The sequence below is a fragment of the Acinonyx jubatus genome, chromosome B2 (assembly GCF_027475565.1).
Source record: "Acinonyx jubatus isolate Ajub_Pintada_27869175 chromosome B2, VMU_Ajub_asm_v1.0, whole genome shotgun sequence".
In the NCBI taxonomy this organism is placed as follows: Eukaryota; Metazoa; Chordata; class Mammalia; order Carnivora; family Felidae; genus Acinonyx; species Acinonyx jubatus.
The window spans coordinates 78976725-79002975 of NC_069385.1; the positions used below are offsets into that span (position 1 = coordinate 78976725).

At 36.7% G+C, this 26251-nt stretch overlaps 1 protein-coding gene across 1 annotated transcript in view; it reads left to right on the forward strand.

Moving 5' to 3' along the window:
• The window catches only part of ELOVL4 (ELOVL fatty acid elongase 4), a 32649-nt gene extending 18150 nt beyond the window's left edge, over window positions 1-14499 (forward strand). Inside the window, exons 2-6 of the mRNA XM_015073998.3 lie at window positions 5910-6097; window positions 7265-7345; window positions 8705-8876; window positions 9883-10010; window positions 13273-14499. Coding sequence (XP_014929484.1) covers window positions 5910-6097; window positions 7265-7345; window positions 8705-8876; window positions 9883-10010; window positions 13273-13548 — 845 coding nt within the window. The 3' untranslated portion in view covers window positions 13549-14499. The remainder of the gene's footprint in view (window positions 1-5909; window positions 6098-7264; window positions 7346-8704; window positions 8877-9882; window positions 10011-13272) is intronic.
• Window positions 14500-26251: the final 11752 nt, after the last annotated feature.

The following is a 26251-nucleotide window of genomic DNA, read 5'->3' on the forward strand; positions in this document are numbered from 1 at the left end:
TCCCCAAATCACTTAGTTCAGAAGGGGTGGAGAGTCTCACTTCAAAGTCTATTCTATGTATCCATCATGCTGTGTGATTTTAAGATACAGATCAGGTTAAGAATAAAAACCTGTTGGTGTAGCATGTTTGAAGGAAGCTCCACTTCAGATAGACCATTTTACCTCCCATTTGTAAAGGTATAATCTACACATAATAAAACTAACTCTTTTTATTTAACAGTGTGTGAGTTTTGACACATACAGTTGTGTAACTATTACATGACCTTTTAATACAAATAAAATTTTATGATTACTGACTGAACGAATGTTTGTAAATAAATCATTCTCACTTGGTATGAGCTTTATGAAACAATCAAAATGTTCTAAATGGAAACTATTTCTTGAGGAAAAAAATTAACTCTTAAGGGTCTGAAAGAGTTAAGATAATGTATCTTAGTAATTCTTATTGTTAAAATAGTCTCTTGCTCCTGAACTTGATGTGCTACAGTGCTTAGCTCTAGGTTCGCTTAAATTTAATTTAAAACTAGGATAAGGAACTCATTGCCAAAGAAGACAGCTCTTTCTTCTTACAAAAAGAAAGACCAAGTTCTTAGAAATTTTCTGAATTTAGGTGTAATTCAGCTTCCTAAAACTTCTTTTCGTTGGTTCTAATTCTATGGAATTAGAGAATAAATCTGAGCTCTCTTTAGGTCTTTTAGTGTTTGATGAGTCCTCTTTCTTTTCTCCAGGCTGGACATCCTTAGTTTTTTCCCACCTTTCTTTGTGTTATGGCTTCCAAAGCATTCATGATCCTAGACCAGGTGTGTTAGATGTAGCACCTAAAAAAGTATGAAACTTAGTGTGACTATCTCTTGTCCTTCTTTCTACTAAGGGAACTTTTGTAGGTCTCTCTTATTTTCTTTCCCTTAAAGAAACATTATTGATAGTCACAATTCTATCTTAACATACCATTTGTACCCAAAATTTGGTATTGGTATCAAATTGATGGAAATCATCTCTCTTAAAATTAATGGACGTGAAAACTGAGTGGTATTCGAATACCTGCTAGGCTACATGAGGCTCTTGACTTCTCTGAATTTCATTTTTAATATAAAGAGATCATATCTAAATCTAAAATTGTACAGCCCTCCTTTAGGTAAAGGTTTACATGTAACACAAATGGCTTAAAATTGTTGATAAGCTCAAAATAAGAGCAAAATCACTAAGACATGGAGGCATAAACATGTTAATAAACTTAGATATAAAATATAAAAATAAGACAATTTGACAAGTCAACTAGAGTCAGTTTATATTTGTGCCATATTGATCCCCTCCCCCCAAACTGTACAAATAGAGAATTTCTAAGAATGTTATATAAAACCCATTTGAATCTTGGGTATTCCTTGATGACAGTTTGACTTCAGTGGTGGCAGGAGGAATAGGGTATCAGTTGAATTGTTTTCTCCCTTGTTTTTTTCCTAATAAATTCATGGTGTGAATTCCTGTCCACAGCTGTGTAGAATTAGGATATTGACAGCATATTGGAAATATGTCATCATTTACTCTAATGTGTGTAATCTACACTTAGATTCAGTGTAACTCAAATGAATAGAAGATTTAATTTACCCTTAAAATATGCTGTTTATAACAAATAAACAAAACTCAGAAAAAGGGATCAGATTTGTCCTTACCAAGGGAAGGGGGAAGGGGGTGTTAGAAGAAGGTGGTCAAAAGGCACAAACTTCCAGTTATAAAATAAATAAGCACTAGGGGTGTAATGTACAACATGATGACTGTAGCAAACACTGCTGTATGATACACATGGAAGTTGTTATGAGAGTAAATCCTAGGAGTTTTCATCACAAGGAAACCATTTTTTCCCTTTATTGTTTTCTTTCTGTTTTATCTATGAAAAGATAGATGTTAGCTGAACCTATTGTGGTAATCATTTAACAATATATGTAAATCAGACCATCATGCTGTATGCCTTATACTTACATAGTGAAGTATGTCAATTATGTCTCAATAGAACTGGAAAAAACAAAGAATCTAAGCAGATGTACACATCTTTCTTAGAAGAGAGGCAACATGTAAAAATGTTATTGAAACATTTGAGTTAATGACAGGCTGGATAATTCATTATTTTAAGATTATATAAAATAAATAAAAGCTTTAGTATTCATGATCTTCTTTTACTGTTCTAACTCTACATCTTTTTTCTTTTTTTTCTTTTCGTTTCTTTCTTTTTTTTTTTTCTTGCTCAAGACTTGTGTGGGGGACCTGTTAGTAATCGTGAATTTTCATATTATTGTATGACACTATTGTGACTCACTTCATCCTTTTTAGTGGAAAAGGGAACAAGTAAAAGAAGTATTGGATATATGCATCTTGTCAGAAGTACTAAAGGAAATATTTATGCAAATAAATTTAGAAAGACACAAGTAACTGCAGAGACATGGAGAGATATGCAAATATCACCATAGGATGGGGGTTGTGATGCTGTGTTCAGATTGCTGACAGTTACTACACTTCCATAATGCTTATTGCAGGTGGAATTCTTGAGGGCTTTCTGACCCTGGTGAACTGGTGGGCTATTTTGAGAAAGATACGGTGTGAACTATGGACTTTTATAGTCTGAAGATGGTTTTGTTAAGTGGTTGCTAAATGAACACATGACTTGCAATGTTGGATATAGAAATGGGAGGCATTGCCTTTTTTCCCTGGAGAAAGCAATGAAGTAAAGACACTGAGGCAGAGAGAGAGAGCACACATTTACCCCTAAATACTGGGTTGAAGTGCTGACTTGGGTTCAAGTTATATGTCCCATAGAGGAAGATCTGGGAGGAGCTGTAGAAAGGGTTGCTGAGCACTGAAGAAACCTGGAATATCAGTATATGTACTGTTGGATTTCATTTGAAGGTATCAAGAATAAAGGACTAAAATGGAAAAACAAATCAACCACTCATAATTTATGTATCAAATAAGTGTGGTTTAGGCACCCTCATGAGCATTGCAGTACATGAATGAAAGACACAGCCCCTGCCTTCAGGGACATTGCATTTTAAAAGAAGGTATAGGACAGTGTGATAAGTGCCGCAGTGGAATAGAAATGTCGGGTACTCTGGCATGCAAAATGTGTTCCCTGACCAGTGAAAATTGCCCATTTTTTGGACCCAGTTTTCCTCACCTTAAGTTTCATTCTTCTTCCTAATTATCATTTTTTAAAAGTAACAACTTTCAGAAATTGCTACTCAGAGGATGGGCCATGGAATATTGACATAGCATCCATTGGAGCTTCCTAGAAAATGCAGAATCTTCCTAATAAGTGGACTATATCTAAGACCTACTGAGTCAGAACCTGCATTTAAGCTATGCTTTCCCTCCCCGTGATTGTTTTTCTCATTAAAGTTGGGGAAATACTAATCTAGTTCCCTTTCTCTCCAATAGGTTTTATAGATGAACAGGATGAAGACAGATGGTGCCCTTAAATGGTAGCAGAGCTGATATTAAAACTCAACCCATCTGTTTACTGATAGAGTCTCAAATGCCTTTTCTAGTATCTCTGTTTTTTCTTACCTACTCCCCTCCACCTTTTTACTCTTATGTTGGCCTCTGTTGTTTCATGTTGTCAGATCTCCAGCTTCTTACTTGTGTCCCTTCCTCTCGGTGTCTTTCTTAGTTCTCTCTCTAAACTTCTCTGTTGAATAAGAGAATGGTACAGGCTACCCACACTATATATCAAAAAGAATGAACATTTTTATTCATTCTTGATTTGGGGAAAATTTTTGGACCTTTTTCTCTAATTGCTTTCTACTTGTTCAGAACTTAACTTTGAAATCAGCAGGAATTCGGTGTGTGATAAGAGTGTGATATAATCTGTGATGTTAGAAATAAGAATCTCCTTTCAGATGAATTTATCTTCCTTTCTTTGCTATGTGGATTATCTCATAACAGACACCTTTTGTTCTTTGTTTCAAACACTTGGAAAAACAATGTCTGCCCTCTAGTTTCTAGAAACGAATAGGACACCACAAGCTACTAGGATTTAGGGATTTGTATTAAGTTTTTTTCCTATAGGAAATATATATCTAAGTGGATAAATATGCCATGTTTTAAGGGGGGACTTTGGCATAGAAAGATATGGTCATAGCAGGATAATATGACAATATTAAAGAAAAGCAGACAATCAGTGATAAGACCATTGTGGCACAATGCCTTCAACAAAAGTCAGCCACTCATCTTTTAAGCCACCCTCTTCATAAGAGGACTGTTTTCTCCTGTCTTGTGTTTTAGTTTATTTTTAACGCTGGAATATGTTTTGATTTGAGTGGCAGAACCATAATTTCCATTAGTAGACAGTAAGCCTCTCCTGTAAACTCTGAAATAAAATCAGTTTTTGTTTTTTCTTGTTTTCATATGTGTTTTTCTTTCAAGTCACTAGCCCATCTTTCTAACAACTCTTATTTCGTAGAAACCATAGTTATTATGTCACTTCCTGACTTGGGAGACTATGTTATTAAACATTGTTCTACTTCCATTTCCTTTCTTTTATCTTATTTTCTATCAATAGTGTATAGAAACAGACTAATTTTAAGTAAGTTATTTTGAAACCTAATTATCTAATCCAGAACTCTTCTGCATATATATTCTCAGTAAAACTGACATTTTAATGGTGGGATATTGTAATGAGTAATTAAGTTAAATTTATTCGGGCTAGATTTTAGGAATGGATTGAAAGACAGGATTTTTTTGTTGTTGCTATTTTAAAAGTACATCCTATTCTTCAGCATGGAACAAGGAAATGTTTTGCATTACCAAGCATAAACTAGACATTAGATTCACAACCTGTAAAATACTGGTTAGCCTTTAGAAATATAAATTTCACTATCTTTTTATAATTTATTAGAATATTAATCTTTGTTAGCCCTGTATTTCATTATCATGCTTCTCTTAGAAATGTTACTTGTGGCAGAGCTCTATTGTAAAATTGATTCAAGGTTGCATATCTGAATATTAAGGACAATTGACTCATTTTAAATGAAATACTTGCACATATGTGAAGTAAATGCTTATAGCTTTAGAAAAGAGCTCATAAGTTGGTTATATTCAATGTCTTGAATATAATGGAAATGTCTTGGATATGGTGATTTCCATTTAAATAAATTAGAGAACTGTAGTCCCCCCTAATTTAATCACACAAATATAACTATACTCTTGTCTTAGTGTCCAAAAATATGCCAGGCAATTGCTTGCATTGCTCCACCTCTTCAGTTTGCTATTTTTTCCTGCTTTGCTTTAGGTAGGGAGGGAGCAGCTTCCAAACTGCTCTGATAAATCTCATGTTTGATATGAATGACAAGTTTCTCCTTAAAATATTTATTTTCTGGGACGCCTGGGTGGCTCAGTCTGTTAGGTGTCTGACTTTAGCTCAGGTCATGATTCCACGATTCGTGAGTTTGAGCCCCGCATCGTTGCTTTGTGCTGACAGCTCGGAGCCTGGAGCCTGCTTCAGAGTCTGTGTCTCCCTCTTTCTCTATTCTTCCTCCACTCGCACTCTGTCTGTCTCTCAAAAATAATAAATAAACGTTTAAAAAAATTATTTTCTGTCTATGAAGTCTTTCATTAACTTTTCACCCCCAGCTTGTTCTGTGTTTTTAGCAAGGTTGATTTCTTGTCTTTGTTCTCTAGGTTCTCTATAAAACTTAATGTGTGCCATAGGAGTGAAACATAATTTTCAAAAGCTACTCACAGGAATTGGTCTCATTTCTTTGGTTTTAATGCCATGTATTTTTGTTGTGACTCAGAGAAAAATGACTTGCATTTGGTCAAATTAGGAAAAAAGCTAAGTTGAAATATTATAATTCCTGAGAAATTCATTTCAAAAGAATGTATTGTTTAATGAATTTAATATCACTTTGTTCTTTCTGTAGATAAACGTGTGGAGAACTGGCCTCTGATGCAGTCTCCATGGCCTACACTTTGTATAAGTACTTTTTATCTCTTGTTCGTGTGGCTGGGTCCAAAATGGATGAAGGACCGAGAACCTTTCCAGATGCGCTTAGTACTCATTATCTATAATTTTGGGATGGTTTTGCTTAACCTTTTTATCTTCAGAGAGGTAGGTTTACTAAAGTCACCTTGTAATTCCCCAGGGTTATTGGAAATTAAGAAATTAGAATGTGTAAAACCATCATGTAATATTGTACCCCAAGATAACCGTTAGCTACTCTAAAAGGTAAATTTTGTATTATTGACATTTTTCATGTTTGGATAACAAAAATATGAAATATACAGAAAGTATGGAACAGTTGTTTTAAAATGGAATTTTCAAGCAGACACACTAGATTCCAAGATAACCCTTATTAACTGTTCTGACACTAAAAGTTATTTAACTTTTCTGAGATTCATTTTCTCCATCTGTAAAATGGGAATAATACCTGCCTTCTAGGTCAGAAATAAGTGAAATAATTTTTGATAGTGTTGGCACATATTAAATAGTCAGTAAATAGTTGCTGTTGTTTATTTATAATTCTTATTCAGCAGTTTCAGATTTGGTAACAGATTAAAATATGCAGGTGTAAAATACTGATTTCAAGTGAAATCCTATTACATTATGTCATTATATTTTGGGTTGCAACTAAAATGAGTTAACTGTTACACACTGTTAATCATCATGTACTTTTCTGGTCACCAGCAAATGCTCCCTGACATTCTGGAAAGAAATCCTAAAGGCTAGATTGACACAGGCATTTTTTAAGTTGTAAGAGTGGAAGGATTTTGTTTCCAAAGAGACTCCTTATTAAAAGTCTGTATGAACCCAGAGAATGGGAGTGGTGAGGCTAGGAAAATAAACAGTACTCTCTTTTAAAGAAATCTTTGACAACTTAGCCTATAGAATCTCAACTTCATAACAATTTTTATTTAACTTAGTTAGATACTTTGACCTCATTTGTTAGATAAAAACCACTCTGGAGCAAGAAATCAGTGTCACGCTTAGATCTGAGTCATAGTTAATCAAAAATTCTCTTAATATTATAAAGTAGATAGATTTGAAGCCTCAGTCAATGAGTTACTGGTGATTTTTAATTTAGATTTCAATTTGAGAGTAACTTGACACACAGCAAATTTTAGAAATTCTAATACATTAAATGTTTAATGCATCTGAATTTTTTAGACAATATTGCTTTTTAAAATAATTTGAAAGGTTGCATATTGTATTTAGAGTTTTTAAAATTCTGTATCTACTAAAACTTTACTTTAAATATTATTCCCCCTTTTTTTCCAGTTATTCATGGGATCATATAATGCAGGATATAGCTATATTTGCCAGAGTGTGGATTATTCTGATAATGTTCATGAAGTTAGGGTAAGTACATTAAAAATACCATTCGTCAGTAGAAGTGGGTTTAATTTTATAATCTCCACTCTGAAAATGTACTTTTGTAGAGTGGCAAAAGTGGATAGGATTGTGGTGTGTCAGTAAAGCTGTGCGTTTCTTTGAAAGCATATAACTGAAAATATTTTCATGGCCATCATGTCCCATTTGGCTGTGGGAGAGTGCATTTGTTCTGGATTACCAGAATGCAGTACTTAGAAAATTCCATGTTTAGTGTAAAGATGACATTTTGGAGTTTTGTTGGTTCCAGTGAAGAATAGAAACTTATAAAGAGAGTCTAATTCATTTGTTAAGAGCCTGAGGGAAAACAAATGTTTTATAAACTATGTAATGTTTAGTAAATTAAGCATAGCACAATCTGTATAGGCATAAACTCAGTTTTTATTATATTTGCAGAAAAATAAAGCATTGATAATATAATGTTCCCATATTTTACTTTCCAGTCACCTTTGACACACAAAAGATTTATAAACAGTTCAGTTATGTACTGTCTTCTTTGTTGTTGGTACATAGGATACATATCAGAGAAAATACTTAATATAAAAAAAGTTGAGTCTAGGTTACTATTATAGTAGGGTTCTTGCAAAATATTTTAAAACATTTACAGAGGTCACCTCTCACTGGATCCTTGGATCCTTAATCTCAGCATGTAACATAATCTTTCTGCACCATCTGGTGTCTTAATTAGAGCCCAGGAAAAGAAAAGACTTATTCATGTAAGTAGGATTATATTTATGACCTAAGAAATATTTGTTACTTTTGTTCGTTTGTTTGTTTCAACTCACTACTTTAAAGATTTTACTGCCTAATACTAAATGCTATGATTAGGTATTTACTTTGTTGCACATGTTAAAGTGCCAGACAGACACTAACAGAGACAGGAGCTACCCAAACATACTTGCGATAATATCTGAAGTTTAATATAGGCTAAGCATGAACATCTGAAATAACCTTTACAAAGTAACTATCTCTGTTTCTCTACCATATTGAAAAACAGTAGTGTGAAGGTGTTTACGGCTCTGTGTTCAGCAGTTTGGTACTTCAGGTCATCTTGCTATGTAGCAGACTAGAAATTTTCCCTAAACTGTTGCCACTGTGTAGATATAGCCTTGGACCCTTTCTTTCTCATCTCCCCCGCCCGCCCCCCCCCCCCCACGGAGAGATGCCTAGGTTTCACACCTACTTAGGCAAAAATGATTCTATGCCTCATACATTTTGTGCAATGAAGATTGTTTAGGACTAAGAATGAATAGAATAGAAAGCCATATAATACAGTGTCACTCTGGTGTTTATAACATGCTCCCCCCCCCCCCCTTTTTTTTTGTACAGATAGCTGCTGCTCTGTGGTGGTACTTTGTATCTAAAGGGGTTGAGTATTTGGACACCGTATTTTTTATCCTGAGGAAGAAAAACAACCAAGTCTCTTTCCTTCATGTATATCATCACTGTACAATGTTTACACTGTGGTGGATTGGAATTAAGTGGGTCGCCGGGGGACAAGGTGAGCATTTTCAGGAACATATCTGCATATATTAAGTTATATAAATGTGTTGTGTGGAAAAGTAATTATAAGCTGGAAATTTGACTTGGTCTTTAACTTACTTTCATGGTTAATTATTTCTGTGTTAATTTCATTTTAAAGAAATTTGAACAAAGTGAAGCTTTAGCTTTTTATCTGTTGCTACTTAAATTCCTAAAGATTTGTCTCAGAGATAAGCATAAACTAATCTTAAATGTGGCAAATGATATTTTGATAAGCAATTGTAGTTGTTCTGATTCAAAGGGTACTAAGCTGTAACTCCTGAGTTTGAAGGTTCCGTCTCCAGAGCCCAGAGCCCATTCCTGCTCTAAAACAGGCCTTAAATGAACCTGTTGGATCTTACTCAAAGGAAATCATATATAGCCTTGTTAAAGAGGATCTGGATTCACAGTTTGTCCAAGATCTGTCTTCAGCTTTTCAGATGTAGATTGAAGATGATTTACATCACTGAGCTGGAAACAGACTATTGCTGTGTTGGAGACCCAGGGTACAGGTTATTACAGTAGTACAGTTCACCTTCTATTTTCATTTAAAACTGTTAGGAAAGTAAGAAGTACGATTTTTTCGTAGATATATTTATGGGCACGTCTAAAGGCAATAATGAGGCTTTAAAAATCTACTTATACAATTACATGTACCATGACTTTTTTCCCCAAGCATGAAAAATAATATAGGTAGTAGTTCTATGTTAGGGCATACTGAAGCCACTGGGGTGCTCCATTTGGAACCTTGCCACTTTGAAAATCCTTTGCATTTGAAGAACACTCATTTTTTTAATATGCTAAAAGCCTGAGTCTAAACTTTAAAAATACCTAGCATGATCTGAAGAGAAATGTTTTCCGTTTTTTATTCCTAATCTGTACCCAAGATTAAATGTTATAAAATAATGTGGATTCATTTATTTTATGTTCAGATGGTTTATTGCCTACTAAAGTTTTCTGTATCTTGTGATTCTGTTTTTCTGAAGCATTTTTTGGAGCACAGTTGAATTCCTTCATCCATGTGATTATGTACTCATACTATGGGTTAACTGCATTTGGCCCATGGATTCAGAAATATCTTTGGTGGAAAAGATACTTGACCATGTTGCAGCTGGTGAGTGAAATGCTTCTAAAGTTTCTTGTGGTGAAACACTGAAAATGTTTGAATTTACTAATTTTAAATGCAGTTTTTTTTTAATGTTTATTTATTTTAGAGAGAGACAGAGTGCGAATGGGGGAGGGGCAGAGAGAGGTTAGACACAGAATCCGAAGCAGGCTCCAAGCTCTGAGCTGTCAGCACAGAGTCCAACACGGGGCTTGAACTCATGAACTGCGAGATCATGACCTGAGCTGAAGTTGAACCTTAAATGACTGAGCCACCCAGGCACCCCTGAATTTACTAATTTTAAAGGGCTAAGTTATCCTCGACAACTTTCTGTTACAAAGTTGACTTTCTCTGTGCTCTAGATGTGGGAGTTGAGGCTGCTTAGCTCTGAGCTTCTTGTTCATAGACCTAGTTGTCACTGCCACTAACTTTTAAGATACTCTTAAAAGGCTAAACACAACTCTGGTCTCTCTAAGAGAAATGTTCGAAGTACACCATAAAGTACATAAACTCATATATGACCAGAAAAATAGTGTAACTTCTTTCTCAGGTGATTTTTTTCTAATTTAAAATGTTACTATTACCTCTCTTCATCCTGCCCTTGCTTGAATTTTGTTTTCTGTTCCATTTTTCAGTCCTTGTTAACAGAGCCCATACGTTTAGAGAATGAAAGTTGAGGAGAAGGTACAGAACCAAGGAAGGGGTGGGGTAAAGGAAAGGAATAAGGACAAGAGAACTCCTCTTAATTCCCTAACACATAGTCCTTAGAGAGCAAAGCTAGGTTTTTTCAAATGCTAGCCTATAGAGGCAACAATTTTCAGCACATATGCCTAGTGGGACTTCTTGCAGCATCTGGATATATCAGTGAAACATTCAGAGAGAGGCGCTAGCCCAGTAATCAAACTGGAAATCCAACACCAACCTGATAGCTATTCTTCAAGCCTTGGAATTTATTATAATTTGCTGTAATCATAGCATGTACACAATTTATCAGTGGAATCACATTTGGAAATATTATTCATCTCTGCTTTAAGTTGCTAAACAGTTGGCTGGCCGAACAGGAAACACAACTTTTGGGGAATGCTGGGTGTGAAAGATTCATTTGTAACTAAAATGCTGCAGGAGGCTTCCTCCAGTTTATGTTTAAGCTGTTTATATAGTTTGTGTAATTCATTTTTCTCAGTCATCAGTAAATGGTCACAAGAAAATGAAGAGATGACAGAAGTCGTCTGAACTTTGTATCTATTTTGTTGGAGTCTTCACCACAGTCTCCTTGAGTGATGCCACACTTGATCACACCTATATACATACATACTCTTTTGGTGACTTAGGTTCTAAGAACCAGTGTGAAATCAAAACTTCTGAAAATCTGGATTTTGTCCTAGAGAATTTAAAGTTCTTTAGTCTGATATAAATTTAGAGCTTACATGGAATAAATTATTTTAGTAATATTTATATAATAATTAACTTAGATAGTGCTGTGCTTAAAAGAGAAACCACAATTGCCCATTCCAAATAGGATGTTAATTTTGTGAAGAGCACAGTATTTTCAAGCCAGAAGTTCTCATAACAGTCAATCATATCAGTTAATCTTATAAAAAGCTAACCCTTGTTAACACTATGGAATTCACTATGTAATTCTTCTACTGAGAGTCATTCATTTATTGATATATTGGGATTTAAACTGATTTGCCTTATCTGAATTAAAAAGCTTCTTAATTTTTGGCTTTTCTTTTATTTTTATTCATTTATTTTATTTTAAAAATTTCTTTTTTTTTTTAACATTTATTTTTGAGAGACAGAGACAGAACATGAGCAGGGGAGGGGGACAGAGGGAGAGGGTGACACAGAATCCAAAGCAGCCTCCAGGCTCTGAGCAGTTTGTCAGCACAGAGCCCAACACGGGGCTCAAACTCACGAGCTACAAGACCACGATCTGAGCCGAAGTTGGACGCTTAACCAACTGAGCCACCCAGGCACCCCTGGCTTTTCTTCTTTTAAAAACTTTCAAAGTTGGGGGTGCCTGGGTGGCTCAGTCGGTTGAGTGTCTGACTTCAGCTCAGGTCATGATCTCGTGGTTTGTGATGTTCAAGCCTCACATCGGGCTCTGTGCTAATAGCTCAGAGCCTGGAGCCTGCTTTGGATTCTGTGTTTCCCTCTCTATCTGCCCCTCCTCCACTCACACTCTGTCTCTCTCTCTCTCACTGTCTATCAAAAATAAATAAACATTAAAAAAAATTTAAAAACTTTTAAAGTTGAAAGTGATTCTCTCTTTTTGCACTTATTCTCAAATATCTACTAAATTTTACTAAAAATCTTGGTTTGTAAAGGATAGTGTTAATTCAAATGCAGTTTTACCTGTGTGCTATTTTGTAAGAAATAAAAAACCCTTTTGGTAGTTTCAATTTTAAAAGGATTTGTACCAGCTTACGGTTTTGTGGAAAGAAATTAGTTAAAATGTGAGAGGAAAACAAATATCAAAAAGGGCATACGGTACCATTTACTTTATTCTGTTAGGCCATTGATATTCCCTCTCATTAATAACATTATTCAGCATTATCCAACAAATACTCATTGAATCCAGACCCTGTGCCAAGGACTCAGGAATCCTCAGGGAGCAACACATAGCCTTACCCTCTGGAGTTATATACTAGTGGAAAGATGGACAACCAAGAAGTTAAGAATTCCAGATAGGTTTAATTGTTTTAAAGAAAAAAGTGCACACAAAACAAAAACCCTGATGAATGGGATAGAGAGGGCCAGCTGGATGGAGGTACTTTGTACCAGCAGGAAAAACAACAAAAAAAGTCAGGAAAAGAAAAAGAAAAAAAAAACAAAAAGGCAGGAAGCCCTTCCTGAGGGAAGGAGAGGGAGCTGGAGTTGGGTGTGGGAGCCCGAGAGCTATTAAACTTTGAACAGTGTGGCAAGATTAGACCCTATCTTAGCCAGGCAGAGGATTCTGGTGTTGTTAAAAGTTATTTACTATTGGGGCGCCTGGGTGGCTTGGTCGGTTAAGCGTCCGACTTCGGCTCAGGTCATGATCTCACGGTCCGTGAGTTCGAGCCCCGCGTCGGGCTCTGTGCTGACAGCTCAGAGCCTGGAGCCTGTTTCAGATTCTGTGTCTCCCTCTCTCTCTGCCCCTCCCCTGTTCATGCTCTGTCTCTCTCTGTCTCAAAAAGAAATAAACGTTAAAAAAAAAATTTTTTAAAAAAAAGTTATTTACTATTTGCAGTAAATGTATCCTGCATCGTGGTTTTGTTTTGTTTTTCAGGTTCAGTTCCACGTGACCATCGGGCACACAGCGCTCTCTCTGTACACTGATTGCCCCTTCCCCAAATGGATGCACTGGGCTCTCATTGCCTACGCAATCAGCTTCATATTTCTCTTTCTTAACTTCTATGTTCGGACATACAAAGAGCCTAAGAAAGCAAAAGCTGGAAAAACAGCTGTGAATGGTATTTCAGCAAATGGTGTGAGCAAATCAGAGAAACAACTAGTAATAGAAAATGGAAAAAAGCAGAAAAATGGAAAAGCAAAAGGAGAGTAAATTGAACTGGGCCTTAACTGTTGTTGACAGTGAGGAAGCTCCCATTTCATATAAAATTTCAGGGAAAAAGAAGCAAATGAGGGTTTGGGGTGGGGAGAAAAAGACAAATGTGCTCTATGTATTAGTAACCTTTAGATAGAGTAAAGTGTTAAATACAATATCCGGATGTTTTATTTATGAAGTTTTATTTTAAACATTTTTTTATTAGCCTTGATGTTGTCCAGACCAAAGCAATCATTATGTGACTTGGGAGGCTCTCCCTCTGTTCACATCTGTTGTCTAATGCATGAGATTTTTCATGTATCTTATATACAGTCATTCTTCAGTCTGATGATCACAGAAACACAGTATGAATTTTTTGGCTAAATTATTATTGCCTACTGATGAAAATCAGTTATCTAACATTTTCTGGTCCAAAGCTGGAACTGTAGATACTTTAAAATTTGCACATTTGGATTCATTTGCTGACTGGAATGGTCGAATCTCTCCACCTCTAGTCTGAATATACCCTGTTGGTTGTAATTAAATTAAAAAAACCTGATGATCTCTGTAGACTCTTAGAGGCTTGATGATGATGGTGTTGGTGAAAATAAAGAAGAATTACAGTAAAAACCTGTCTAGCGACCCAAAGGTCACCATGACTTGCGGCACAAATCACTGTGGGAAACAATTTTTGTGATGAAAAGGCAGCCTTTTAATACTCTTGTTACTATCAGAAATATATTATGAAAATTAAGTTTATTGTCTGATTGGAACATGAAACAACTCATGTCTTTATTAGTAACATCACAAAAGAGTTACACTTATGTGCTGTTAGAAGAGAGTATGTTGATTTTTATCAGGCTTTCCTTGTTTTGATTTGTGGCTGTTACCGATTTTTCATATGTGGAAATATACCTACCTCTTATGTTGGAAAGAACATTTAAAATTAAATAAATTTTAATTAAAAAATCAAGGAGTCCTCTAATGTAAATTTTAATAACTTTCGAATCTGCTAGTATTTTTTTTGCGTTTTTTACAAATAGCATACACCCAATTTATCGTGAAACGATCCTTCTCTTTCAATGTGTTTAATTTTGGAGTGATATTTTCCTTGTGACAAAGTTGCAAGATCTTATTTATTAACTAGATATGAAGTGTATACCCATCTTGGGGCAATATTCTTGACTCCTTGGTGCTAAAGATCATTAAATTTAGTGTGTGATTGTTATAAGGTGTTAATTGTTAAGACACAAAATGAATAAAAGTAAGAGTAGTCAGAACCAGAAAATTAAATTTGCTGTTGACAAATAAAGTGTTTTATGTAATATAAATGAGCAACTGGAAATAGACTAGGAAAGAGACTTGTACATTGTCTTATTGCATAGGTTGAATTGGTAGGGGATGTTGACCAGGGATCATTATTGAAAGAGAAAATGTGACAAAAAAAAAAAAGCATGAATATTTTAACTATCTCAACATGTCAAAACTGCATGGTGCAGGATGTATGCTGTTTGTGCAGACAAACTATTTCAGAATATTTTGTAAACTATAACATATTTATTGTGCATTAAAGTTACCCACTTTTTCCCCCAAAGGCATGCAGTCATGAGAAATACAGAATATTTGCAAAACTTATAACAGTTTGGCCTGAGAGGATTCAACACCTTTGTCTTTGCTGCTTGGTGTGGAATGACTGGAGACTTGTAAATCTTTGTGAACATTCTGTACTGCTTCCCCAGACCTATTCATTCCCCGCTACCTGATTTCAGCACAATAAATATACTACTGCTGTGGGAAAAAATGATTTTTTTCTGTTAATCAGTTTATTACGTAAATTATCTGCTAAATATTTATTTGATTCAGTTGTTAGTATTCTGAATTCTCTTCCACTGCCAATTACTAATGTAGAAAAGAAGTGAAATTAGAACTTGGGTGCCTAAAACTTCTGGTGAAAAGCTTCTTTTTTTATTGTGGCATTTTTTACTGTAAAAATTAGTTGCCTTTGGAAGAGCTTTTGGATCCAGACATAAACCATACCATTTTCTTCTAAATGATCCTTCCATTTGTTGCTTCAGATGTTAGCTTAACACTTTTTCATGCTGCGGGGTTTTTTGGTTCCAAAAATAAAGTGGAGGAACTCTTGTGTTCTTACATTAGATCATTCAGCTCTTTCTACACTTTATAAGATTCCTTATCTAGGATGACTTTAAGATGTGATGTGCAGCCGTTCTGGTAGCTTTCCTAATTTCTCAGTCATCACACTGAGTTGCATGCCTCATACCTAAAATCAGGGGAGGAGGATTGCATCCTCTTCTGGGTAAAACTTTGTCACTAACGAAAGAAATGTTTTCTTACGCAAAAAACAGAAGTTTTTAATGTTTGCAGTGGCTAGCAATACCTTAGGCATGTGACAGTGCATTTTCCTAGTATAATCAGTGACTGCATCTCTTCTTTTTTCTCTTTTCTGTGATACTCTTGACTCTGTTTTTCTGATGGACACTGACTGATGACTAGTTTCAGTTGTAGCACCATTAATTTAGTCATTCTCTGTTTCTCCCCACACGCTTCCTAGGTATTCAAAAATATTTTCATATGGATTTTTACATTCACATTTTAGAACATGGAATGTAGTGTTTGTAGTTTATTAGGAACATTTTAACTTACAGACTTATTCCATGTATGCAATTCATATGTGAAATGAAAGAGAACATAGAGGTGGAAGTGATTTTTGCTGCCCGGTCCATCTGATAATACAACAATCCAGGCATTACATATTGACAGTTGGGACCCGACTTTTGAATCTCACCTTGATGAGAATGTGACAGCATGCCGAACTGTCCCGCTCTCTCAGCTCTTGCCTTGTTGTAGCCTGAAGTTCGGCCAGCTGAATTCCTGGCACTGTCCTTATCGAGAAAAAGACGGCTACAGACTGTGTAGGAGGGCAAGTGCTTACTACAGACCTGCGTGACAGACTGGGATCCTGCTGGATGGTGGCTAAGGCTGCAGAGCTGAGGTGCTGAGCTACTCCCCCAGGAACATAACACCCGCCTAATAGATGGTTCACCTGCCCCTCAGCATGCAAGCAGTTTTGGCAAATCACCTTGGAAAGCACGTTCTTAATAGTGTATTTTAGAACCCATGCTTAAGCTTTGGTATTTTAGGCTGATGCTATCTGAACCAGAAAAATAGTTATGAAAAGGCAGAGAAGTGTAAGCAAATTCATTGTTTTAAAACACTACAGATCATGTAAGTATTAGAAGTTAGTTTTCCTAATTCTCTCTGGAATTTCCTAATTTCCCTCCTAAATTATAGAGGGAAGGCACACCTGTTAAGTTTAAAAATAGGAGGCTATAACACAACTATGTTCCTGAAGGGGATTCAAAGGGATATGTTAAAAATTATAATTGACATATAGAACTACTACCAGATGAAGACTAAGATTCTAAGATTCTAGAATATATCACTAAAAGAGTATGTGAGTTATGAAGAAGGTGGTCAACAGCTGTCTTTAGATGGCGATTCGTTAATAGGAGTTTTAGGTTTGTAAAGGATGATATGAGATACAACTTGGTATTCTTTTGCACTTATAACTCTAGGTTTTCCTTTGAGAAAATAAGCTTTTTTCTACCTGTTAAAAAAAAAAAAAAGGCCTAGAACTTAGGTCTTTTTGTCTTTTTCATTTTACCACATGAAAGCATGTTTACATGTCCACACGTGAACAAATTTCCTTCATACTTTTATTCCTTCAAGATCCATCTGGTCTTAAATAGAAATCCAACAGAAGCTTTTTCTCTTTTTCTCCTTCTCACAGGTGAGGTTCTCCAAAGGATTGTGTCCTTAAAGTAGTATCTCCTTTGAGAATAAATACATGCTGAAACACATCACTTGATAACTATCTACCTAATTATAATAATCTCATGCAGCTATCAGAAGGTCACATTGTAATCAAACATCTACACAGGACATACACAGAGAATATGTCCAAATTAAAAGCCATTCTAAAACTAAAAAATCTTGGAAGGTTTAAATAATCTAGCCATTTCTAAAAAGATAGGGTCTGGATATTATTGGATATTTCCCAATTTAAATACAAGACTATGAGTTGTAAAGAGAATTTGTCAGTCCTGATGCATATTCTGTATACTCTGTCAGTCTCCAGGAACCCCTGGATCCCTTTTCTGCAATTTTAGAGAAGCCAGTTAGGTTACTCCTTTCCTCAGTTTTAAAATTTTTCTTTGAATTTGCCTTTGGGAAAAAGCATCCAATTGAAATTCCTTCTTTGTCATCCCTGATGCATCATATTTAAACTGAGTTTCTCCTCCCTGTGAGGAAGCTATCCTAAGAACCAGTCTTTCAAGAATAATGATTAGTTAGCTATTTGGTAATGAGAGGGTGGTAGGTTATGAGTCTTGCACAGGAGGTAGCATTATGTTAGTGACACTCATACCTCACCTTTGAAAGTGGCTTGTGTTCTAATTTTTTAATAAATCTGGGAATCAAATACAACATTTACATTTTTATAAGCATATTATATAGTTAGGGTATATCAGTTGTACATATACGGTTAGATTTTAAATATTTTTTGAGGTCAGTCCTCACAGTGAAAATGTAATAAAGATGTCATATGGTCACAAAAGAACAAATAGCTGTGCTTCAAAGCTATTTTTATTCACCAACATTTAAGTGTTTTCGTTATGTTTGAATTATTACTGTCAGCCCTTATGAAAGTGGGGTCTGGTCTTTTTTTTCAGAAAGAAAAGGAGTATGGGAACACATTTCTAATTTCTAATTGTATTTGAGATTTTGAGTTTATATCTTAGAATCTACCCTAAATACTACCTGAGAAATCCAGCAACCATCTTTAGATTAGTGTGCTAGATATTTATTGGTTCTATGAATCCATTTCTATCCCCTCAATACATCTCCCTCTTTCCCTCCCCCGGTCTAAAGAACTAAAAATTACACTTCTCAGATTCCCTCACAAATTTAGGTTTTATCAATATGCAGCACTCGTGAAATTTTTGGAAGGTAGAAGGGAGGTGGATGTCATCCTTCTGGAGAACATAATTATATAAATGGGCCCCTTACAGATACAAGTGTTGGCAACAGCTGAATTACATGTTCCACTATCTTGACACCATTTTTGTAAATGCAGGCAGTGGTAATAGTGATAATGATCATGGCAGATGTGGTCTTACAAATTTGAAGTTAAAGACTAGGGGTGGCCTCCTGACTCATTCCTCCAAGTTACCTATAATCTTATAAGCATCTAATCCTTTGATTTAAAGCACTCTGCTTGAAATACCTAGTGGTATCTATTTCATGCAGTGAACCTTGCCTAATTTAGTATTCAGCACCAAAATTTGATCAGGAAATAGACTGCCAAAGATAATAATATGAAATTGGTTATCTGACCTGTTTGAGTTTACAGGCAGTGATAACTTAATGACCACTGGAAAATGCAATACAGTTTTCCATGTAGTGAATAGCTGAATTTTCACCTATGGCCACCTACAATGAAATAGTTATTGCAAGACAAGATATTGGCCGAATAAGTGGTAGCTACATTGTAGTATTGTGATGGAAATGAGAAATATAAATAAAGATTTAAGTGAGATAGTTGCCTCTGATTGCCCTGCAGAGTTTATAGGAAAAAAAAAATTAGCTTGTGTCTTAAATTCTTGGCTGCCCTACAAGGACCTGTTATATCTTATAGGTACAGATCTGAAACATCTTAAAATAAGATCCAAATGTTGATCCAAAGTGGGCTGCAAAATTACAACTTCAGTTCACAGCCGCAATAGTTTTCTAAGTGAAAATTGTGGCATTAATTGAAAACAGGGCCAGGAGGGGGAGGGACCCAAAGAATTGAAATGGGGACACATAGATAGATTTGGATGAAACTGCAAACCTGAATCTCTCAATCCTATTAAATATCCCTGGCCAAGAAAAGCAGTCCCTCCTCCATTGTCAGATGACCTTAGTTTTTCATTGCTTGAGATCCTGTAATGACTTGAACCAAGGTAGTTACCTTCCAAGAGGATGCTGATCTTCCTTAGGGCTGCCTCTTATTCTCTCAGTGCCATCAGATCTGTAAAGATAATTTTAACACAGGATGCCTCAGGGGGAAAGTTCACAATCTACCCTGGGAGGAGATAGTTTAGAATGATAGGATTTGGCTAATTCCCACCTGCAGAAATGTGTAGGAATAGAAAGAGTGCCAAGTAAAGTAGAAAGAAACATACTTTTAGATTGGACTGAAATTATTCATACAGGTGCATTTACCAGACATTGTTAATTTAAGGATATAGCTCAACAGTGAGAAGCAGCTTTTAACTAAAGCCTGAAATCACTGGTGGCCTACACTAAAATGAGATATATGTTAGAAATACACTGGAATAATGTGAAGGAATGAATCCAAAGGCTGAAGGCATAAGGAATGTTGCAGGTGATTTATCATGTGCAACCCACTTGACCACCCCCCCCCACTATGTATGAGAAATACGTAGGTAAATGTACATTGGTAATAGGTCTTTGAAAAAATCCTGTAGTGGCTGTTTTCCATAAGCTGAGGACTATAGAGAGGAAAACTTTTCCCCCACCTTCTTAGGTTAGTGACTGCGACTTGTGAATTATTGACAAAAGACAAATTAATAAGGGGAAACGTTTGTAACTTCTATTGATACTAGTATTTTTTTAAATGTTTATTTATTCTTGAGAGAGACAGAGACAGAGCATGAGTGGGGGAAGGACAGAGAGAGAGGGGGAGACACAGAATCCGAAGCAGGCTCCAGGCTCTGAGCTGTCAGCACAGAGTGCAATGCAGGGCTCGAACCTCATGAACCATGAGATCTTGACCTGAGCTGAAGTCAGAAGCTTAACCGATGGAGCCATCCAGGTGCCCCGATACTAGTGTTTTTAATTTTATGTGCATGGAGCTTCATGGAAAAGAAGTGAAAAACTCAAAGAAGTGGTTAGTTTGCCTTATAGACTTGTATACCATTTTAACAAAAGGCAGTAAATTGTGGAAAAGTGACTAGACAAGGAAAGGGAGTCTGATAAATTGTGGGAAAGTGAGTAGGGAACATATGGGGGAAACTAATGGTAGATAAGGGTTATTCCAAAAACATTGTTTATGCAGACTCATCTCAGTGCCATCACTGTTTGCAGTGATAAGGGTTGTTCTCCATCTCTTGATACGGTTTCACACATTTATGCCCTGCTGTTAGGCAGGTAGAGGGAGGACAAAGAGCTGTTCTGGTGCTTGCTTTTTCTCAATTGCCTTCAGCTCAAAAGAATCTTTATGTCACGGTTGTATATTTTCAAGTGACATATTCTGATCTCCTTCAGAATAACAAGGAAGGGGGATGCTGTCTCTGAAATGGGCTCCCTGACTTCAGTAGCAATGAAGGCATTATTCATTGCTAGAGGCCAAATGGCAGTACTTAAATGCCAGAGATGAAGTGGACTTGGTTACAGTACTGGGCAGAAAAGTCAGAGTGGTTATTAGAATGGCTTAGTAGCATGAGTATCTATGATGGTGGCTAATTTATCATGATGCCTTTAGAACTGAAATAGGCAACCTACTAAAGTCCTACTTGATCTGTATACCTGACTCTAAAGTTACTGAACACAGTTTGAGTCAACACACTAGCACAGCCCCTCCTGAGTCACTTCCTAGACCTAAAGGTCCTTAAGTGAAGGAAATGTTGGGTTCCTTTGAAGAAATTTTCTGTGATGATATCACAAGGATGTACTATAAATCCTCATCCTAGCTTTCACCAAAAGGGAAGGGAAATAGTCAGACTTTGGGAGCATTACTGGTACATTGAGCTGATGCTGATTATTAGGTGTCCAAATTTCTGCTGTGGTCACCAATCAAAATGGAGGCTTATGGAGGCCAGGTGATAAGTGCAGTTTGGGCCAGAGTCCTTGTCACAATAGACCCAGTGGGTCCCTAAACTTACTCTCTCCAGTTCCTGAATGTATTTTTAGATTAGACATACTTAGCTTCTAGCTAAATATCCACATTATTTCCCTGTCTCATAGATAGGGCTAGTATGATATGAAGACCCAAGTCAAAGCTCAAAAAATGTAACCACCTTCTTAAAACAGTGGACCAAAAGTAGTGTCACATTTCTGGGTGAAAGTCAGAGGTTCATGCCAACATCAAAGTCATGGAAGATTCAAGGGTGACGATTACTTATCAGACACCCATTTAACTTTCCTATTTGACTTGAGTAGAAATTGGAGAGTCTTGGAGAATAACAGTGGATTATCATCAACTTAATCATGTAATTCCAAGTTCAATAGCTGTTCTAGATATACTCAAATAACTGAAGCAAATCAATGTAATTTTGGCATTTGATATTCTGCAACCAAGCTATTAAATGTTTTCTTCTCCTTTCCAATAAAGATATTACAGAAGAAGCTTCTTTCACCTGTATTCCCTCATGGTCCTGCCTCAGGGCAATATTAACTATTCAGTATTCTTTAATAATCTAGGAACGTTGTTTGTCTCATCATGTGATAAGACACTGCTTTGGCCCATCATGTGACTGCATTTGGTGAGTAGGAGGTAGCAAGTGGCATAGATTCTTTGGTAAGGAACATGTACGCCAGAGGGTGGGAGGGGAAAATAACCATAAACTCAAGGGCCATGACATCAGTAAAGTCTTCAGTGGTCCTGTGGTCTATAACAGATTGAGACATTTCCTCCTCAGGGAAAGACAATTGCTACATCCATCACTGTTAAAGAAGTGAATTTCTTAGGCTGGTAAATCTCACTGGGCTTTGGAAACAACATATACACATTTCAGGGTACTGCTTTGACTCTCTTATCAAGTAACCCATAAGGCTGCCAGTTCTGAATAAGGCCAGAGTAAGAGAAGGCTTTGTTACTACTATGGACTACAGTGCAAGTTATTTTGCTATTTGAGCCTTAAGATCCAATAGATCAAATGGTGTTTGAAGTGCCTGGCAGAAAGCAATCCTCTAGAGGCCTCTGCCAAGACTTGATTTAGAATTACAGTTTAGAGCAAAGCCATGGCCTATTCTCCATATAACTACTCTTTTAAGAAACATATCCTGGGCTGCTTCTGGACCACAGTAGAAGTTTGTGTATCTGACCATGGAATATCAAATTATCATGTAAGCTAAGCTGCTTACATGGATTGGGTGTTATCTGATCCACCATGTAATAAACTAGGGCATGAACAGCAGCACTCTTTCATCAAGTAGAAGGTTATGAAGACACAGGTAAATGGCAAGATCAGTGCCCAAGGCTACCATTGCATCACTCCTGAAGCATTGTCACTTCTCCCTCAACCCACATGTTTGACCTCTTGAAAGTTGCTATGAAATGTTGGCTGATTGTATTTGCACACCTCTGATTCATTTTGCCTTGTTTTGTGTCCTAGGATATTGATCCATATAGGCACTGAATCACCTTGTCTTCCTTGCCAGCTGACTTCCAGTTGGGTGCAATGAGTAGAAGATCAACAGGTAGATGTATAGAGTGGCTAGGACACCCATTCTGTGCTCTCTCCCTACTTAGGTGTTGTATCTCTAGCTCTAGCTACTTCCTTCCATAATCATAGCCCCTACCATAGTTTTAGTTCTCGTTGAGCTCCAGGATCATCGTTTCTTCTCTTGTTTCTTCAGTTCTGAGGATGATAATAACATCACACTCTTGCTAGCATCTAAGTACCTCACTATCCTTTGTTCCTTTAACCTTGCCTATACGTCTGCAAGCAATTCTTTATTAAAGGATATTTACTTAAATCACATGGGATAAATTTTAATTTATGCTGAAACCCTGATTGAGACACTGGAAAAGAAAATAATTGATCCTGGTTTACAAACTATTCCATATAATATGCAAACACAAGCTGGAAATGGACCATGGCAGCATTACAGCTTTACTTAGGAGTGGCCCTGAGGGATATATTGAGGGAAAATATTACCAATGAAAGAACTTTGGGCAGTACATCTGGTCGCCCACTTTTCCTAGAAGGAAAAATAACCAGTGTTATAAACATAAATTGGCTTTTGGATAATTGATAATGGTTTGGCCAGACTTTCAAAAGCTTGGAAGGGATAAAATTGAGGATTGGTGACAGGAAGTTCTGAGAAGCTCTGGGTATGACATTATTTGTGTTTCATATAAATGCTTACCAAAGGCACCCACCATAGAAGAGTTTCTCAACAGAGGGACAGAGTGACTGGTTCTATGGTTATTTGTTAGCCTCTTTTCCTAACAACCTCACGTTTGCTCAACGGGTTCATAAACAAAATGAGCAAGGTGCAATGTAATGGGCTGAACGGTGGCCCCCAAAATATCAAGGCCTATCCCTAAAATCTATAAAGGTTTGGGGCAAAAAAGTCTTTTTAGGTGTGATTAAGTTGAAGATCTTGAGGTGAGGCAATAACCTTAGATTATCTAGGTGGTCCCTAAATGCCATTGTCAGTGTTCTTATAATAGATACGATACACAAAACAGAGAAGTGATGTGAAGATGGAGGCAGAGATCGGAGTGATGCAGATCAGGAATGTTGGCAGCTACTAGGAACTGGAAGAGACAAGGAACAGTTGCTCCTCTAGAGCCTCCAGAAGAGATATGGCCCTGCTGACACCTTGATTTCAGACTTATGTCCTCTAGAACTGTGAGAAAATAAATTTCTGTTGCTTAACCAATTGTAATGCAGTAATTTGTTGCAGAAGCCACAGGAAGCTAATGCATACAGGGAAGGAGGTTATATCAGAGCTTGAACAGCATGGGCTTCTTAGCAAGGCTGATGTGACTAGGACCGCTGCTGAGTGCCCAACCTGCCAACAGCAGAGACCAATGCAACCCTTGGGATATGGAACCGTACTTAGAATAGCCAGCCACTTGGTGGCTTCCCATTATGCACATGGCATCAGTTAATTCCTACTAGAGTAACACTCATTCTGAAATGTACTTTCCAGGAACACCATCCATCTGTGGATTTATTAAATGCTTTATTCAACACAATGGTATACCACATAACATTGCTTCTTATCTGGAAAATCATTTTATAATAAAAGAAATATGACAATGGGCTTAACCCATGGGATTCCAATTCTATTTCCATTTATTATTCAGGATAGGCTAACTACTGAAATAAGCAAACTCCGATGAAGGGGTATTAAATAAATACAATAAATTGATAATTAAACAAATTCTATTTCACAAGCCTGTAGAACTCATCAGAGCGGGGCTGTAGAGGTGGAAGGCTCTGCTCCGTGCAGTCATTCAGGGATCCCGAGTCTCCTTCTCTCAACTGGCCTTCTTCATTCAGTCACAGAGATGGGGTTAGAGCGAGATCACTCAGAGGATTTTATGAAAGGAGTGGCCAAGTTTGGCGGTGACAGTCATCAAATACAACTTAGACTCCATTGGCAAGAGCTTACTCAATTACAGCACTTAAGAGCAAGGGATACTGAGAAATGTCATCGAAATGTGTTTCCAGGAGGAACTGTGTTTGTGAGATTCTACCCATTATCTCCAACATACCATATACTCAGACTCTATTTCCCCAGAGCATGTGACCTTTAAAACAGTAAAGTGTTCTATTGAAGACTATTATGACTATAGCGTGAAGACAAGAGTTTGAGAAGCTGGAGTGCTTTCCTACCAGTATATGCTCTGAACCGGTCACAAATGTATGGCACTATTTCCCCCTTAGCCAGAATACTTGGGTTTGGGAAACAAGGGATAAATTTGAAAATGGATCTTTTCACTATTACACTTACATGCAACATTAAATGTTTTTTTTTGCTTTTTCAACTTCGTGCTGTGTTAGTTTAAAGAGCTGAGTTTCTAAAGAAGGAAAGTCTTTACTAAGGGATACTAAGTTGTGATTTCACTTAACCTGAAGTTGAAACCACCACCTGGAATTTAGGGATTCTTATGCCATTGGGCAAATAGGCAAAGAAGGGAAGACAGTACCAGCTGGGGTAATTGCTACTGCAAAATGGAGGAAAAGAGGAATATTTTTGCAACCCAGACCTTCTTTGGTGCTTCCAAGTATTCATGTGACCAGTGACAAAATTGACTGAATGCCTTTAGTGATCCCAAGAGACAGGAATATCATGCGCTCCAACTTTTCAGCTGTAAAGGCACAGGTTACTCTACCATGTGAAGAACCCTGTACAAATCAAGTTATGACTGAGGCAAAACATAACTGGAATGAACCATGGAAAAATTAAGTTAACTGTACTGTTTATGGTTTTATGACCAGTTCTTGCAGAAACACGACCTCGGATAGTTTTGCATATTTTTCTTGCTTTATGTATATGTTTGTATATCTTAGCCAAAAATTTCCCCCTCTCTCTCTTTCTCTTCATACTTGATATAAGGCATATTAATGGTGATAAAATTTACAATTTACTCTTTAATATAAAGGATATCAAGGGGCGCCTTGGTGGCTAAGGCGTCCAACTCTTGATTTCAGTTCAGGTCATGATCTCATGGTTCATGGGTTTGAGCCCCACGACCGGGTCCGTGCTGGCAGTGCAGAGCCTGCTTGGGATTTTCTCTCTCTCACTCCCTTCCTGCCCCTCCTTTGCTATCTCTCTCTCTCTTTCTCTCTCAAAATAAGTAAATAAACTTAAAAAAAAAATAGAGGATATCAACATGGTTTATAACTGACCAAGAAGAGAAATGAACAAGATTACATTGTTGGGTACAGTGACTAGC